Source organism: Oryza glaberrima, chromosome 2 (genome assembly GCF_000147395.1).
Source record: "Oryza glaberrima chromosome 2, OglaRS2, whole genome shotgun sequence".
NCBI classification, from domain to species: domain Eukaryota; kingdom Viridiplantae; phylum Streptophyta; class Magnoliopsida; order Poales; family Poaceae; genus Oryza; species Oryza glaberrima.
Genome location: NC_068327.1, coordinates 20510111 through 20529086, shown reverse-complemented (window position 1 = coordinate 20529086; position 18976 = coordinate 20510111). Strand labels below are relative to the sequence as shown.

At 40.4% G+C, this 18976-nt stretch overlaps 2 protein-coding genes and 1 non-coding gene across 3 annotated transcripts; 1 reads left to right on the top strand and 2 right to left on the bottom strand.

Moving 5' to 3' along the window:
* Window positions 1-4169: 4169 nt before the first annotated feature.
* LOC127764371 (formin-like protein 20) lies at window positions 4170-5079 on the bottom strand. Its single transcript, XM_052289248.1, has one exon. It carries the CDS (start codon window positions 5077-5079, stop codon window positions 4429-4431), a length of 651 nt encoding a protein of 216 aa, XP_052145208.1. The 3' UTR covers window positions 4170-4428.
* A 5926-nt stretch (window positions 5080-11005) lies between these two features.
* TRNAQ-UUG (transfer RNA glutamine (anticodon UUG)) lies at window positions 11006-11077 on the bottom strand. The gene has a single exon. It is a non-coding gene; the product is annotated as a tRNA-Gln (tRNA).
* Window positions 11078-13741: 2664 nt separating this feature from the next.
* On the top strand, window positions 13742-18041 carry LOC127763506 (uncharacterized). The gene is made up of 6 exons (XM_052288231.1): window positions 13742-14021; window positions 14151-14349; window positions 14504-14590; window positions 15462-15830; window positions 16210-16354; window positions 16442-18041. Exons 1-6 carry the CDS (start codon window positions 13885-13887, stop codon window positions 17662-17664), a joined length of 2160 nt encoding a protein of 719 aa, XP_052144191.1. The 5' UTR covers window positions 13742-13884; the 3' UTR covers window positions 17665-18041.
* Window positions 18042-18976: the final 935 nt, after the last annotated feature.

Genomic DNA, 18976 nt, shown 5'->3' with positions numbered 1-18976 from the left:
TCAATCCATATGCAGGTGCACCTCAAGGTATAGCTGCAGGAGGAAGGGGAAGGCTGCCGCATGGGCTCATGGGGGCGCAATAATTCGCCATGCCACCATGGTGGTGAGGAGTGAAGTGGACAAGTGGTGCCGATCTCTACGTGTACTATGTTGGTCTCTATCTCGCGTACTCCTTCCATACTAAAATAAACTAATATAAGAAAAAATGTGATACAACCTAATACTCTCTCCATTTCAGGTTATAAGATGTTTTAACTTTGGTCAAAGTCAATGCTTAAAGTTTGACCAAGTTTATAGAAATAATAATAATATTTTCGACTCAAGATAAATTTATTAATAAATATAGATTCAATTACTAATTTACTAAAACTAATTTGGTAATGTAAATATTACTATATTTGTCTATAAACTTAGTCAAACTTGAAGTAGTTTGACTTTAACCAAAAATAAAAACATATTATAACCTGAAATGGAGAGAGTATATTTTTTTTGCCTCCGGTTAGGTTCAGCAACCGGAGGTAAATGGAATGGTGTCACATACGTAGGTGTGAATTACATCAGGAGATAGACGTTGCGCTTGTGTGGTTAGTGGTTGGGAAATCAGGCATTGGATATGAGAGGAAGGGCCCATATCGAAATTTATTAAGAGAGGGGTGAGACAACTTTTTTTTAGAACTGGCTAGCCAGAAGATCGCCCTCAAGCCTTTCTCATCAATGAAACTAGATGAATACCCCGCCGTGTTGCTGCGGAAAATTAAATTGCTTAATATGTAAAAATAAAATGTAATTTGATTATCAAAACTAAAACAATTTGATACAATTTTAAGCCTAAAAAATAATTGAGATTGTATGTTTTTAATGAGAGAAGAAAGAATAGACAATTTAGACCATAGATCTATCATCTAAAAGATAGAAATAATTGAGTTGATGTGGTTTAATGAGAGAAGAGAGAAATATTATTAACTACATTTAGCGGGGATAAACTTATATAAGTATATATAGGATTGAATGGCAAAACGACCGATGAAACCTTTACTGACTGCGGTAAAAAAAAAAGTAAATACAAATGGTTTGGATGCAATTAAAATACTACGTACTAGTTAATAAAGCATATATATACACAATTAATGATTATTTTTACTAGTGTACTCCCTCTCCGTTGGTTTTTTAAAATATGATTGACCGTGTACATAAAAGTATATTTACCCATGAATCAAATGATAAAAAAGAGAATTAATAATTACTTAAAATTTTAATTTTTAATGAGACGAACGGTCAAACATATTTTAAAAAACCAACGACGTCAAATATTTTAGGGATGAAGGGAGTAAAATAACAAGCAGCTCGTGATGAACTGCTCATAAGCTCATGAGCTAAAAAATCCAAACATGGCCCCGTTCGACTCATTATATGACCACCAGTTTGAGCCGTTCCAAGCCACGACCTTCCAGCTAGCTGTTTTTCCGCCCCTGCCAGTTAGCAACCAAGAACGAACTCGATCGTATCGCTGTATTCTTCTGCTCATTGCCGCTTGTTTTTCATCTGGAACGAAGCAGCAAACAATTCAACACAACACGACGCAAGACGCAAGCAAAGCTTTGATTGTCATCAGAAATGTCGCCTTGCCTTACGGCTCATGTCATGCACACCACATGCATATACATATAATACATATAGTACCTCCAATTTTTAATAGATAACGATGTTAACTTTTTATCACATGTTTAACCAGCCGTCTTATTCTAATTCTAATTTATTTTGTCATGAATTATTTTATCACTTAAAAGTACTTTAAACATGATTTATATCTTATACATTTGTTCCTACAAATTATTTTAAATAAGACAAATGATCAAATATATGTTTTAAAAATCAACAGTATCATCTATTAAAAAACGGAGGAAGCATGTACTACCATACAAACACCACCATTGCCAATCTATCTGCCATGCCAAGACCCAGCGAGAGGAAAAGGCTCCACGCTTTTCGGCAAGGAAACAATCGCTGATGGGGTTCGGTGGCATATTGCACACACACGGTTGTTTGGTTCACTCCTAAACATTGCCAAACCTAGCTAAATTTGTGGCTTATAAATTGATGGCCATACCTTAGGCAACTTTTAGCTAAAAGATGGGTGTATGACATGTGGATCTTTGAATTGAAAAACTTTGGCATGCCACAACTTTGGAAGTGAAACAAACAAGTATTCTAGAAAGTGTGGTAAAGTTTGACAAAGCGAGGGAGTGAACCAAACAGCTATTAGCTAGTATTCCAGTAGCTAGCATGAAGGAATTAATTAAAGAATCTCTTCTTTCACTCGTATTATGGTTCCCCTTTGGCTGCAAAGTAATGTGTACTCTTTCTACAGGATGAAGATGCTGCTTGATGTAGTAGTTTAATTATTGCTAGATGGATAATAAGAATCTACAATTAATGGACAATTAGGATGCCTTGTTTATAATTAACTTTATATATATGCATGAGGAATCCATGGACTATGTATTATTGTGGACTTTAGCATGGGGTTAGCTAGCTTGCATGGTCAGGACTCAGGAGGAAAAAGAGCTTGAGCTGACCACTATCAATTTTTTTTAAAAAAAATCCTTAATTAACAGGATCATGGCCTGTGAATAATTGTTGCATCACTAGCTAGTGAGCAACTTCTTTTTTCAAAAAAGGAATGAAGGCTAACATCTTTACTTGGCAGACACTCCGGTGTCTTAAGAATACTCATTAGTTCAAATTTAAACTGAAACATTTTTTGTGATAGTATTTTGGAGACTGAAACCTACTACAAGAATTATATGGTCAGCATGTCGTAATATAATCAACCAGTTGGTGTGCAGTAACATCGACTGTTGGTTAATGATTTATGACAGCCCCGACAAAAAAAAAATCCCCAAGGTTGCTATAACAAGTAAGGTCACAACTCGCAAATAGCAAAAGAAATGGCAGGAATTAAGAATCCGTGCGAGTTGACAGTGCGGTGCTTCTCTGATAATCTCGCACAATCTTGTCGAAAAGGACACATTGCAATTTATATAAAAGGAACAGTTTTAATATATATAGAACACCCTATCTTTAGATCCCAATGTAGCAGCGATATATATATATATATATATATATATATATATATATATATATATATATAATGTAGCAATTTTAATATAGAGCACCATGTCTTTAGTAGATCCCAATGTAGCAATCATCCATCCATATAATTTTGGTTATAGCCAATAAACATGGTATCGTGCGCTTTTATTACGAAGAATTTGGCATATACGAAAGGGATTGTAGCTTAGCGATTGCAGTGCTCAAGTAGTTCAGACTTGGTTAAAAAAAATCACTTGCTAACCCTATATAAATACTTATTAAGAATTAATCAATGGAGAACAGATCCTCATGCAGTGGACAGTGGTATCAAAGAACCAGTCCGTATAGGGGTCGGGGGGCAGAGTTCGCGATCTTTCTCGGACAGATTGGTTGAGACTTATTCTTCTTAATGAAAAGCCGAGGAACGGTCATTCCCGCCAGTCAAGTTTTTTTTTAAAAGAAAAAAAACATTGTCATATGCTCCAATTTATTAAGAGAAATTTTAAACCAAGTTTGATATGTATAACTCGAACTTGGGTGGTGCAAGTATACATTGAGGTATGTTCTATACTTCTACTCATATGTTGCCATGTGTATAAAAACACTATAAGCACGCTCATTTCGGCAGCCTGCCATGTCTGTATGTAACATTAGCTATACCTAGGTTAAGTTCTAAGAAGAAATTAGGGTAAGATACATCATCATTTTTCATGAGCACACTTTTCAAACTATTAAATATTATATATTTTTTAAAAAAATATATATTGAAGTTTTTGTAAAAACAAATAAATCCAAGTTTACAATAGCTAATACTTAATTTAATTTCGTGTGCTAATGAGTTGTCTTGTTTTTTTTTAAAAAAAAAGTCAATCCTAACCCCTTTTCGACACTCAGCCTAAAGATAGTTTAAATTAATTTCATGCTTACACAGTTGATCAACAATGACCACCCAGAGAAACTTTAGAGAAACTTTAGCTAAAGATAATTTGATCAGCAATGGTCACCCAGAGAAACTCAACCACAAGTTCAAACCTAAGCCCAACCTCACTGAAGCTATCACACACCAACTTACCTCACCGGCAACAACAACAACAAACATTTGACTATAACTAATGGTGCCGATTTATTGGAGATTATTAACCAATTAATTATTAAGCACACTAATTAATCAAACTAAGAATCATGTTGCTCATGTATGATACTCCCATCTTAGTTAATCACACGAATTGATTAATTACACCAAAACACAGATCCAAACCCACAATAATAATCATATAAACTAATAATAGTAAAACGTACACGAGTAGTAGAGAGAGATGGCACGCGCGCGAGCTCTCATGGCGCCGGCGGCGGCGGCGGCGGCTTGGCCTTGGCGGCGAAGCAGGCGGCGACGCGCTTGCAGGAGCGGTAGAGGCTGAGCACGGAGAGCCACTCGGCGAGGGCGTCGGCGAGCCGCGGCCGGCGGCGCCGGAGCCGGAGACGGCGGGCGGCCTTCGCCCCGGCGGGGTAGTAGTAGCCCGGCGGCGGATGCGGCGGCATTGCGCCGGAGGCGGCGTACTCGGCGGGGACGACGGCGGAGGCGTAGGGGTCGGAGGCCGCCCTGGAGAGGAGCGAGGGCGGGAGCGGGAGCGGCGGCGCGGAGGGGTAGTGCTTCCCGCCGCCGACGACGCCGGGCGGCGGCTGCTTGGAGGAGGAGCGGGATGACCTCGCCGGCGTCTTGGGGATGCCGGGGCGGTGCTCCCACGAGAATGGGACGGAGGAGGCGCGGAGCGGGGAGGGGAGGAAGCGGTGGAACGGCGACGGCGACGTGGGCGGCGGGAGGAAGGAGACGAATGGCGACGACGACGACGAATTGGTGGAGGAGAAGGAGGAGGAGGAGCCTCCGCCGCCTGCCGACGACGGGAGGAGCCGCCGGCGGCGGCGCCGGCGTGAAGTTGCGGTGGTCGCCGGCGGCGGCGGCGGGGGCGGCGAGGAGGAGGAGGGCATGGTGGGTGGGGGCAACTCGCTGGGGCCGTCGCGTCGCGGCGTCGCCTTTTATGCTGCCGCGCGCGCAATGCCGTCGGCCACGTGGCACGGTGACGTGGCCAACCCGGCTGCTTCGGTCCGCAGCAACGCCAACAAAGCTTTTACCAGAGCTGTGGCAAAATTAAGGCTGAGATCGTTTGTTGGCTTTGGGGTTGGGGGTGTGTGGGAGGGAGGGGCTAAAGGGGCTAAACATCCCCTTTCTTAACTTGGGGAGTGTTTAACTTACGTTAAAATTAGAAGTTTGATTGAAATTGGAACGTTGTGTGTGTAGGAAAATTTTGATGCAATGTAAAAGGTGAAAGTTTGAAGAAAAAATTGGGAACTAAACCATGCCTTGTTACTCTCTTGCGTTATTTATAGGCACGCCTACCAAACTATTAAATAGTGTATTTTTCTCTTAAAAAAATTCTTCATATTAATTCATTTTTTTTAAAAATATGACTAATACTTAATTAATTGTATGCTAATGAGCTGCTTTATTTTGAGTGTACGAGGGATTAGTTACTATCTCCAACCAACTAACGCGGTAATCATTAGTGCATAATGAATTGATTAATTATTATAATTTTAAAAAGATTTGTTTGATATTTTAAAATAAACTTATATAGTTTTTTAATGAAACGGATCATTTAGCAGTTTGAAAATGTGCCAATGAAAATCGAGATAAAATATGTATATTAGTTACTCCCTCCGTCCCTAAATATTTAACGCCGTTGATTTTTTTAAACATGTTTGATCATTTATCTTATTAAAAACTTTTGTGAAATATGTAAAACTATACGTATACATAAAAGTATATTTAACAATGAATCAAATGATAGGAAAAGAATTAATAATTACTTAAATTTTTTTAATAAGGCGAACAGTTAAATATGTTTAAAAAAGTCAACGGCGTCAAATATTTAGAGACGGAGAGAGTAAGAAAAGAACGGGATCGAATAGCTCAAATTCTTCACAAATATGTTCTTCTTTTTCTTTTTGCAACGATTTGGCAGAAGCTGTCGTGTTTCAAATTAGTTCAAGTCTTTAAGATCAAGTTGTTTTAAATATTCTGGTAAGTGGTTTTAGAAGTGTATTTCACGACAGGATTATGAGCAGAGCGAGTTTAAAGTCCACTTGTGCACTGATGGCACATTTGAAATTCGGAGCGCCGGATTAATACCACTTTAGCCCTACCGTCTCTTCGCTCTTTTTTCCTCGTCCTCTCTTTGTAAAAAGTAGAATGTGACTAATGTGCGATGTTTCCTTCAACAAACAAAGCACAAAAGCGAGGCTGGTAACACAAGTTAACAGTACTGCAATTTGAAACTTTAATTCATTTTCTATGACGAAATTGTAATATATACACTGCGATTTGGAGGTTTAGGCTGCTGGTGATACGTCGTTGAATCACATTTCTCTCAAAAGCTTTGCATGGACAGTAGGTTGTCCGATTATTTTTCAGCACCACGTGTACACGAGGATGGTTATGGTTGCAATTAACCGTTTTAACTCTAATCACTGAGATAATGCGCACGGCTGTTCACTTCATCCTGTCTTTTTTTGAGTTGATTAAAGAATGGGTTGCAGAAGATGCAAGGGACTGTATATATACTACCTCCCTACTCTAGTTAATTAACAAATTCAGATTTAGATCAGTTGCATATAGATATAGTTTGATCGATGTGATGCAGTACTGATCTTGGCAGAACGATCCAATGAGTATGGCTACCTTTTTACAGTGCATGTACTTTTCTCTGTCTTCAGATTTCAGTTATCTTCAGTAGTAGTAGCTTTGGAGTGAAACTTCCCATTTGGAACAACGCACTCTGAATTCAGGCAGCTTCCCAGGATTCATGCATGCCCAGAAATGCAATCCCAAGTCTCTTCTTTTTTTTTTACAGACTTACTCAAGTGGTAAATTGCAAATCACGATACAAGAAACCTAAACTTTCACGGTAAAAAAAGAAGAAGAAAACGATGGAATGTTTTTTTCCTCATGCCAGCTACTTCCCCTTTTCAACCATTTAAATTGGAAACTCGGCACCGCAAATAACCCAATCTAAAATCTACACGCCCGCGATGGATGCATATGCATCGAATGTGAAAACACATGTAGCCCATTTCGCCATCGGGGTTCATCACTGACTTGACGAGGAGAAAAGCAAAGCGAAGCAAAGCATCGGAGAGCAAAACACCCAGAAAAGCGAAGCAAATTAGAGTAACCAGCTGCTATCAGAGACAAAAGCTAGCAAGATAAGCACTAAACAAGCTAGGAAAGCGCCTGATTTTGATTGTCATTAGGCTTTGCTTTTCTGCAATCCTCTACCTGCGTCTGTGTCGTCTGCGTTTGTTCAGACGATGGAGATAGCTAGCTTGATAGATGGCTTAAACAATTAATTGTCCTGGTTAATTAGTTCATCATTTGTCATGCATGCTTTCATGGTGTTAATTGCTACTATCATTTAGTATCATCTGTTCGGATAATGTCCCTCCATTTGAAAATACAAGACATATTTTGTTTCACTAATGTGATAGAAAAGCATAACCATAATTAAGTATTTTTTAACACCAATTTAACAAATTTAGTTGTCACAAAAATTACATCATAATAGAGTAATTGTTGGTTAAACTCTTATCCTAATGAAATAAAAATTATCTTTTATTTTGAAACGGAGGGAGATAATACGCCATAAATGATTCTCCTGGGATGATTAGTCACCATTTATCATGCAATATTCATGGCGTTAATTATCATTTAAGTATCAGCTAGCTAGGACAGCGTTTTCAGCTTGCAACAGACACCAGGAAGATGACAAAGGCTAACCTAGCTGACGGGAGTTTTCTGAATATCGAGTACAGGATAATTAAATCTGTGTTTTGTAGTATCTGGCATCGTGTTGCAACCGATAATTCGAGGAAAATTAATTTGGGGTGATTCTTCTTTCACTTTCACCCTAATCTTGGAGCCATTGTCAAAGGGCCATGTGGTACATGCTGACCTAATATATTATTGGGTGAAGTCCATTATTTGGCTTGGCTCTGAACTTTACTCTTCAGTTTGAAGTCCAGTTTTTTCTTTTAAAGAGAACGGTTTGAAGGCCAAATAGGTTTTGTTTTTACCGTCGAATCCAACATTTTACTTCGCGTGTCGGGTCACGAAGATTTAGTTGAGATAACTGTCAGTAAAAAAAAGATAGAGTTCTTGACAAAATGTGCATATAACAGACAAAATTACTCAGAAAAGAAATGCCTTCTCTGATGCCTAAACTCTGAACTGACGGTTCTTAATTTACAGCATACTATATTCAGACACAATAGTAATATGATAAACGTACGCATCAGGTGTACCTAATCTTGTTGAAATTAAGTGGCATGAGCATTGCAGTTTAACCATTAAGCACTTCTTTATATAAAAAAGAACATTTTTCACATGACGCAAAACGGCAAAATGGGGAGCAGAAATGAATGGCATTGATTCTTCAGTTTTATATTTTCAGCCTCCAATTTTACTACCTTGCCTGCAACTGTTTGAGCCTGAAAAACAGGTCGCTGTCAGATTAGCAGGGCAAATGCAGCATCATTAAGCAAGCAAGAAAAGCTGTGGTCCGGCTAATTGTGGGGGGCACTAGTGTGCATATTGCTCCATAAAGTGTGTGCACTCCGAAAGCTACATTCATAATGAAATCTTTGTAATGCCCTGAACATGTTGAGCATTCACTGACAGTATCTTCTGAAAAAAAATCAGACTACTGTTTACAGATAGTATTCATAATATTGGCACATGTTTTCATCTTTAACGCGATTATGTAATAAACAAGAATGCAGCATACACAAAATTTTTACTATCTTGAAGGTATCACCAGGTACTAGGTACCAGGTACCAAGAGGCTACATGCCATCCTTGATTGCGTACTTGCTGTCTGAAGATTGATATGAATCATCTGTTCTCTACTAGTTTGCATTGGTCTTGGAAGAATGGTAAGAATGAATTCAGAAGCTGTCAATTCATTGGTTCCTTCGTTAGGTCAGGTAGATAGCAGAACAACATCAGGCAATGATATGCAAAATACAATGAGTACATGACAAGAAATACTGCATGTAATTAGAGTGTCTGCAGGTAGCAATTCTAAACAGGATGCAGAGTTCTTCGCTGTGAGAGTTTAAGGCTCAGCATATGATGATCAATCAGTCATCCATGCATGTAATCTTTTGTACGGTTTCTCTGGACCAGATTGTGCATTAAGACACATGAGTTATCATCATTCATCACGCAAGCAGGTTGGAACAGATAAATCTGCATAATTATGGGAGTTTGGTATGTAATGGAGCAGATGAAACAGCTGCTACAGGAGTTGTTCTACAAGAAAAGAAGAGAAAAATGATAAAAAAACGATCTATGGAAATTTTAAAAAAAATCCCTTTTGCAAATGGCCATAATGATTTGTGATAGAAAAAATCTAGTAATATAAGGAAATAAAAATTATGTATCATGCCGTAAATTCTGAATGAATAGAATTGGTTGATTTGGAGGTAGAAATTCTTCCTTTGTAGCACTAATGGAAATTAATAGAACAAAAGAACAGTAGTGTTTTTCATCTGATCAGTGATGTGTCTTCCCAACTTAACTCAGATTAATCTCAACAGCTATCTTGGATGCGCTGAAACCAACTTCCCTACTCCCTAGTACTTACAAACATATGCGAAAGCCGAAAGAGGAACATGATTAATAGATACAGTTAGTTGGTCTTGGTCCACTGCTTACAGATGAAGCTGTGCCAAACTAAATACAGTTTGGTATAGAGTCATATGTATTGTCAGTGCATGACCAATTGAGCATGATAAGCAAAAAGCATGGACAAACAAATACAACATATAACGTGTTGGTTAGGGATATCTTCATGATACTATTTTCTGAAGTATGTTCAGTGCCTTGCGACTGATAACAGAATCCAGTTATGGTACAGTGGTTCAGAAGTTCATTCAGTCAGTAAAATTCAGGTACTACAGCAGTTTGTCGCAAACGCATGGTGTGGTGAATTAATTCATCTACAGGCCTTTTGAGCTGGAGTTTCCTATATGAGAGCTTGCGCAGAGGCCAGAAATTACCTATATAAGCTTACAAAAACAAGAGCAATCACATCATTTGCTAGTTGCTTCTGTTTTAGCTTAATCACTAATTGCTGTCAAGTATGAACCTCAATGGGAAACTGAGAAACTGTAACGTGGATGGATCCTTGTCATGCTCATAATTTTATGGCTTAGTGACTGATAAACTGATAACTAACTTACGCAATAAATGAGACATGGCAAGAAGAATGAGGAGGCAGGAGAGATGTTCTTCTGTAGGCTGGAAATATCAGTTATGCAGCTTCAGATGGTTCAGAGAAGCAGTCAGTGACATAGCTTTACCAGTGGTAAGTTGTACTGGTAACAAAAGAGAGATTGCTCAGATTACAATTGCAGAATTGCAGCAATACTAATCTGCAAAATGTGTAATCTGGATTGTGAAAAGAAAAACCCAGGCATTCAGAACCTGTAATTAAAAAAAAAAACGAAACGAACCAATCGGGCATGTAGACTGCTGATGAATGAAGAACATGGAGCTTGCCTATCCCCTGGACTAAGAAACAGGTGAATAAAAAGCTAAGCTGCACTTCGTGCTACGACTGAATCACCCAATGCATCGCCTGTTCATGCATGAGCTGCTAAATCGCAAAGAAAAGAAACGAAAAAGATCCCAATGCATCGCCTGTTCATGCTTGAGCTGCTAAATCGCAAAGAAAAGAAACGAAAAAAGAAACAGGTGAATAAAAAGCTGCACTTCGTGCTAAGATTGAACCACCCAATGCATCGTCTGTTCATGCATGAGCTGCTAAATCACAAAGAAAAGAAACAAAATTAAAAAAGGTCCCACCGGGATTCGAACCCAGGTCGCCAGATTCAAAGTCTGGAGTGCTAACCACTACACTATGGAACCATTTCTGATTTTCAAGCCGTTAGATTCATTATTTATTCGTAGCATATATTTTTTTACATCGATGTTTCAAATCTTCTCTCGCGGCTAAACTTCCTATGAGGGATGCAAACGATGGTCTTTTGTTTCCATCTTGGTATTACCAATACAACATCTTCAAAATGAAACAGGGGTGAAAGTTAATGCTTAATATAAGCCATGTTGTCATGCATCCTAACCTATGTCCGTCGTTTTGTTTTGGCCTCAACTAATAATAGATAAATATCTAAGACATAGTTATATGCTGCACACAAGACATACTTGAGTATACATTTTTAAAACACGACTTGTGAACTTTTTATATTGTGAGAAAAAAGGTTATTGCTACCGAGACAATGACATGCAGTGTCCTCTAAAGTCAATGACTTGAATGACAAATCATCAAATGTTCCCCAATCTAAAGAGTAAAGAGTGGCAAATCATCAAATCCCCTTTTACAAAATATTAATCTTAAATTAGTTTTTTTAACCCACTATGCAATCTCTATATTCTACTGATGTTATCCTAACTCTTTCTCTGTGCCACTTTGCCTTGTACTAAATTACTAGTTTTTTTAGAGGACGTTAGGTCACTAATTTACTATCTAGTATGCTTCGGGCTCCTTTAGAAAACCAGATTTCAGAAGGGAACCGGCTCCTCTAACGTTTAAGAGGCACGCCACCACCTAACGTAGCTTGTGCATATGTCGTCCAAATTAATCGGACGCCTAGCTCTACAGGGATATCGTCTTCCTCCGCTAATCCTTTAATTAATCTTTAATTTGTTCTTCTCTATCAAAAAAGGAACTTGCCACAGACCCACAGAATAGGAATGCCTCTGGCTACACGCGCTACTCACCGGTAACAGCACGCCAATGCTTTGGTCCACGACACGCAACGGCGCTCTGGACCTTTGGTGTACTGATCACCTGACTCACAATACCATCTCCTAAGTCCTAAGTTCTAAAAAAAATACAACAGCATCATATATATAGCGGCAATGGAAAACCGGCAAATCAACCATCCTATATGATACTCTTCCCTATACCACAACTTTCAAACCACATTCCCCTGATTTTCCAATAGAAAGACATCGGAGATTTGTGCTCTTTGTGTGTTAGCAAGGATTTTTTTTCGTCCCTTGGTCCTTAGCTTTTTCTCTGCCACACTACGATCTGCTCGAAGGTAGAGAGAGAAGAAGTAATCTCATGTATTAGCGACTAAGCTAAGCCCTCTCCAAAACGATTGCTTAGGAGAAACTGTTTTGCGAAAGAATCACCAGGTGCATCCGATTAATTTGGACAACATATGTGTAAGCAATGTTACGCGGTGACATACGTCTTGAACATTAGAGGAGCCGGTTCCTTCTAAAAGACTTAGAAATAAGAAAAACAACGTATAAATGGAATCTCTGCAGGGGGTGTTAAGTAGTACAAATAATCACATATTTATCTAAAAAATTATTCATCAGTGTATTACGCCCCCTATGAACAAACCATATGCATGGATACTAGGTTACGATTTGGGTTAGTCCTTGGCCAACTAGCCGTAGTATGTGTTGGCTGCTTAGCTTTGCATGCAGCAATCCTGCAATAGTAAATTGCTAACCGCTGAGATTAAATTCAATTAATATACTTGTGTAATTTTATGTGTTCCTTTTGAACTGCAACGATGTTCTTATGTATTTTGGCAACGTATAATAAGGCTAAAATTAATTCTCTTGTATTGCCATAACATATGTACACATTATCCGTGTGAGGCTTTAGAAGACAAAAATATTAATTGTCATGCTATTTTTCCGTATTAATTATCATTTAGTAAGCTGCCCCCTCATGATCAAATACTGGCTCCGCCACTGAATGGGACGTTGTGCTCTTTGGAATATTGTTAGATTTTAAAAATAGAAATATTTGAGCTAGTGCCTGATGGTCCGCGGGAAATAAATCACATGAATTTTATAGGAATCACTCGTGGGTGATAGAGAAAGTAGAGAGAAATAAACAGAGGACTTCTCACAGGAAGACAAATCACGAACTCTTAAGGCATATGTAGTATTTAGTTCGGCCAATCTAATCGAAGAGTTGAACAAAATTTCAGGTCAGTAGCTATAGTATTCAAATCGTTTTGTTTTGTAGGACCTATAAAAGAGAATCACCCAATCATTGGTGTACCTTTTATGCATGCATGCACAGTAAATAGTATTTTACTCCTTCTGTTCGACTCCAATGTGAGTTCGATTTGTTCTGACACCTACGACGTTCAACAACGACAATGCGCATGATTCGATTCTCCTGTCGTAAAATCGATTTTTCGTTCACACTGCAGAGGCTTTTGCCTCATGCTTATTTTCCTCTTGAAAAAAGGGCTGGAAAATCATTCTATAGGATGTATATTACCAAACTATCGAATCCATTGAATCATATAAGAATAAAACTTTAAGAATGCAATCTTCTGAAATTCTTATGAAACTAACTGGGTGTCCGTACCATAACATTACAAAGAGAACACCTTTCTTCTGAAATACTAAACTTTTTGAGAAGTTTTACAATTGAGCAAACACTCAGATTCTATAATTTGCCATTTGCAAAAGCAAAGGAGGCCCCAACTTGTTTATAGGATCTTAAGAGGGGGATGGAGAAGAGGGGATGAGCAGCACAAAAAGCCCATCAGCGCTTCCTCACCTCACCTATGTGACTATCTTCAATTCTTCATCCCCTCTTCGCTCTCATCAACAAGCAAATCGAGAAAAAAAAAAGAAGGGGAGAAAAAAATAATATAATAACAGAAAAGGAGATGAAAAAGGAGTTCCCCGGCCAAGCGCCGACGAGTCGGTTACACTCCGAGATGGACGCGGCGGCGGCCGGCGGCGGCGGGGCGGCGAAACGGAAGCGCAGCTTCTCCGAGGACGACGCCTACCTCATCCTGCACAGGTAAATCCATCTCCCCCATCTCTCTCTCTCCGTTCTCTCGCCCCGCGGTGGAGGCGGCGGGTCGTTTCTAGGGTTTCGTTTCACCGGCGCGGCGCTGCCCCCCCCCCCCCCCCCCCCCGAACCTCGCAGGTACCAGCCGGCGACGATCCTGACGATGCTGCAGGAGATGGGGAAGCAGGTGGGCGCGGGGAAGGGGATCGACTGGAGGGCGCTGGTGCGGAGGACGAGCACCGGGATCACCTCCGCGCGCGAGTACCAGATGCTGTGGCGCCACCTCGCCTACGGCCACGAGTTCGTCGAGAGCGTCGAGCCCGCCTCCCTGCCGCTGGTTCGCCACTCGCCGAGATTTCTGTTACTTTTTTATATATATTCGGGAAATTGTTGAGATTTTATACAGTAGTAGAAGTAGATCTCAGCTTGTTTTCAGTGTTGGTTGTTCGTTTCTCTGATGGTGCTGTGCTGCTGTGACCGATAATTCGTAGGACGATGGGAGTGATCTAGAATGTGAGATTGAGATTGTCCCTGCTCCGGGTAATGAAGCATTAGCTGAGGCCACATCGTTTGCCAAGGTATCACTTTCTGGAAAGACCATTATCTTGTACAACCGAAGCCTATAATTTCGTATAGCGTGGATGCTTCTTTCGAGTATAAGATGCTAAAACTGGTTGATTTCCCCTTATTTTCGCACCTTTTTTTTTCTGTGTGATTATGTAGTTACCTGCCGATTTAACTGGGAGACCAAACAAACCACATCCTGTTCTATTTAGTTCTTGTGTGTGTGCGTGTGTCATTTTGGGTTCATACGAGGCAGTTGTTGCACATATTATTTGATTATGGTCGTGATCTCCTATTTTATCACCGTTCAGTATCTATCTGATAATGTGTAGTGTTTCTATTATTGTTGGCTTCCGCAAGCACAGTTTATGCTTTGACACTAACATAGGTTGTTGAATAACTTAGTAGTTATGCTAGTGTGTATAGTTTGAGATAGACAGAATATGGGCAAACATATTCAAAGGCTATTATTGATGCTCAATACTGGCAGTGTTCATAGCTTGATTGGTGCTTCATTATCAACTGGAAGATAGTGCTCCGTGTGTTTTTCACTACAAATAGGGCAATAAAAAGTTCCTTTGTGGATGTGAAAATGCATGGGAAAAATGTTCTCTTTTTTCAGTGTGTGGCCTTCCCTGCCATCTAATAATTTACAAGTTAAAATTGTGTGTAGTGGCACACTTATAGTGCTTGCAGGCAGTCTTGAATTACATGTGTCTAGAAAGACATAAAAGGGCAATCAATTTTAGTTTATGGAAAAGATTGTCGTATGGAATGTGATGCACAAAACCACCTAACCTCTAGTTTCTTTGGCAATTTTGCATGGTATTCTTTTGAGGCCTGTGGTTCTGTGTAATGGCACCTGATCCTGTCATGCAATTTCAGACTATTATCACCGGATCTTCACGTGAACAAACCTCTGGTCAACGTGTCAACTCAGAAGCTGCTGCGCTAAACACTCCAAATGAAAAGATAGTGCGTGTTCCATCTGATAAACAGCTTGTGCCTGGTCACCGTCTAACAAACGGTACAGGTCCGGTTTCCAGCTCAAAGCAGCCCTCCCACACAGGCTCATCTCCTGATCCTTTGGACCCTAATGGACATCCCAAAAAGAAAAAGAAGCCTAAACCATGGTCCAGAGAGGAGGACATGGAACTAGGAGCAGGTGTACAGAAGCATGGTGAAGGAAATTGGATGGAAATTCTGCATAAATATAAATTTGATAGTTCAAGGACGCATCTTCAACTTCAACAGGTAAGATCACCTTGTCAATTGCATACCAGCACCCATCATTGTGCTTTGTTCATTCTTATTCGCCTATATGGGATTACCATTCCTGAAGTCGCCCAACTTATGGTTACATGCATTGCAACAATTCTATAATGAAAGAGTCGGCACCTCCTTGCACACAGTGCAAGTATTTAAAAAATTAGGTGTGCTGCTGTTGCAATCGTTTGATCGCTTTTCATCTAAGCCTATATTAGAGTTTTCACCCATCCTAGTTGAGTTCTTTTGTGTAATCGTGCATCTGGCAGTTGTGACTGCTGATAACTGATAACCATGGTTGATATTCCCCCATTTTCCTCATGTAGACAGCTGTAGTCTAGTAAGATAATGTATGTTTTTTTTTCAGAGATGGGCGCTTATTTGCAAGCGTCAGGGGTCAACCAAGCCTGCTACCCCTAAAATACCCAATGTTATGTCGGAGGAACTAAAGGCAGCACAAAAAGCATTTTCATTGGCCATTGGGACGACCAGATCGTCTACATTAAGACCAGGTATCGCAACTGGCATTTTTTTTCCCATGTGATCTTCGGGGTGGTCTTTGCTGATACTTTTTGTGCTTATATGAACTGTTCATGCAGGAGGTGTGCCACATCACAATCCAATGGTTACTACTATGACTCCTGAGGTGAAATCTGTTACAGCACCTTCACCATTGCCGGTACCGGTGCATGTTGTTCCGGTGCCTGTTCCAGTGCAACCAGTACAAGTGCAGTTACCACCACCTCAGTTGCATCAAGCACCTGCGCAATCTGCACCTCCACCTCCAAAAGTGTCAAATGCTTCAAATAAGTCACGAAATAATTCTAAGAAACAAGTTGCCCAATCAATTCCTGTGAATGGCCCTTTGTCGATACAAGAGGCAGCTCTTGCTGCTGGTGGGCGAATTGCCGAACCAAGTGTTGCCACCAATTTTTTAAAAGCTGCACAGTCCACAAAAGCTGTGCACATAAGATCTCGAGGAACAGGATCTTCAAAATCTTCTACGGGATCTAAAACACCTACTGTGGCTGGTGAACCTGGGACACAGCTTGGCAGTGATCAACACCTAGAATTACAAAGTACTGGTGGTCCATCTCAAGTTTTGACTGCACATGCAACTGAACAAGTTCATAATGTTTCAGAAGTCGCTGGGGTTAATCCTCTGGGACAATCCGCTGGAGTGCATTTATCAGAAACTAAGAAAGCACTGAACACCACACCAGTGTCTGGATCTTCTGACAAAATGGAAATAGATGACAACTCTAATTATTTTGCAGTCACAATGGAGGACTTGTTCCCTGAGGATGTGAAGCAGGAAGATGTTCAAGATCCCAAGATTGAGGAGGCCATAGACCCCAAGGATGCAGACATGTTAGAATTTGATCGCTTTGTGGCCCAAGGATGCTTAAATAAGGATAATGTGGATAAGAGCAAGGCTGCCAAGATTGCTCCAGAAGCTCAAAGCGTTATTGGCAGCCAGAAAAAACAGCTGAAGACGCTGCCCACAGTTGGCAAAAGCAACCCTGTATTTGCTGGACCTCCAGCAACTGCGAAAAAGACCAAAGCTCCAATTCCACAGGGTGGGATGTCTAGCGGCATAGTTGGCGTGCTGAATAGATCATTAGGAGGGAAGGCACCTGCTCCTGCTACCACAGGCACCCAAAGTACTGTCCAGAAGCAGCAAAGCATGAGCTCAAAGGGCAACTTGTTAGTGCCCAAGAATGTGGCGCCTGGCACCGTAACACCAGCCAACAACCGGGCCAACACAGCGGTGAACGGGGCTAGCAAGGTGAATCCACCAGCCAGCCAGAAGCCAGCCTAACATGGTAAATTCCTTGCTATAATAACTCCCTAGGACTTTTGTGCGCTTAGTTTACTTTTGAAATGTAAATAGGGCCACGTAGACACCATCTATTCTTTGCCCCCCTTTGCATTTGTAGCTCAATTCCTTTCTGAACCAAAGCACTGGTGAAAACATTAGGTTAGACTGGATACACCGTTTAATCGCTTTGCCTTCTCTGTGATGTCTTAGACTGATATGTTCCATTTGTTAAGCTGGCCTGAGATTATCATGCCGCCTTCCTGTACAGCCTCGCCTCTTTCTCCGTTGGATAGTTTGGTTGATTGGCCAAATATTCAGAAACTATGTCATTGTGGCCTGATCAAACTGTGAAGATGGCACGCCATGCAAGTTGTCTCTATCGGCTTTAATTTATGGCTTTGAAAAAAACAGGGGATGAATTCTGGAATGGCCTTGTTTTTGGCTCAATATTTTTTCCATGCTGCACGCATTGCGACGAAGATTTGGAGTGTGATAGCATTTCATACACTCTACTGCATGTACTGTAATTGATGATGATAACCGCGTGGTTGATGTGTCAACTGCTACCGCACACAGTGGATGTCAAGACCTCTGTTTGGTGTAACTGTCACGCACGGTGTGGCTGCAGCCTGGTGACCACGTGTGCCGTGGCAGTTGGCATTTTGGTCACTCGTGTCTTGTCAGGTCGCTTGCTTTGATCATTCTTTGCCATTGCGGTGACATCGTGGCAACTGGCAATGGACGGACGCTGGCAATGCTGCTGGTTGTTCGAAGCTGATTTTAAGTTTTGCCAGAAATTTATTTTAAAATGTCATTTTGTCGTCTCTAAAATTGTTTTTGATTAGTAGGAGAAATCCACAAACAGGCGGGGCCGAGATAACCTAGTACAGTAGAGAATCTTTTGGTCCCAGAATAAAAATGGCACTATTCCACTACAGAGTGCTCGTCGTATGAAGCATTTGCCCAGCAGTTCGTTCAAATGGGACAACAATTGGATATAAAGAATCCTACACATTCTTTGTGAATTTGTACGTTACATAATGCCGAAATTCCCTTTGTCGCCGAAGTATTCCCTTCGGCATATACCAATGGTTGGGGCCTTAGGTGTGTACAATGGTAATTAATGAGACTATTGATTATGAATCTTTACTAAAATGTTAGAGATAGAAAGAAGAAAGGAAAAACATCATTTCTACAGTTAACAACAACGATTATTTGCTCTCTATAAAATGGAAGCTTGGCTTTACTAGGGTGCTTGGCTTTACTAGGGTGCGAAAAAGGAAATAACAGTAATAAAATAGTACTACCTCCG

Excerpts from the sequence above, each read along its gene's own strand:
- LOC127764371 (XM_052289248.1), bottom strand. The coding sequence starts at position 5,079 with ATGCCCTCCTCCTCCTCGCCGCCCCCGCCGCCGCCGCCGGCGACCACC.
- LOC127763506 (XM_052288231.1), top strand. The coding sequence starts at position 13,885 with ATGAAAAAGGAGTTCCCCGGCCAAGCGCCGACGAGTCGGTTACACTCC. Across the intron at positions 14,022-14,150 it reads GCCTACCTCATCCTGCACAG|GTACCAGCCGGCGACGATCC; the intron begins GTAAATCCATCT and ends CGAACCTCGCAG. Across the intron at positions 14,350-14,503 it reads AGCCCGCCTCCCTGCCGCTG|GACGATGGGAGTGATCTAGA; the intron begins GTTCGCCACTCG and ends GATAATTCGTAG.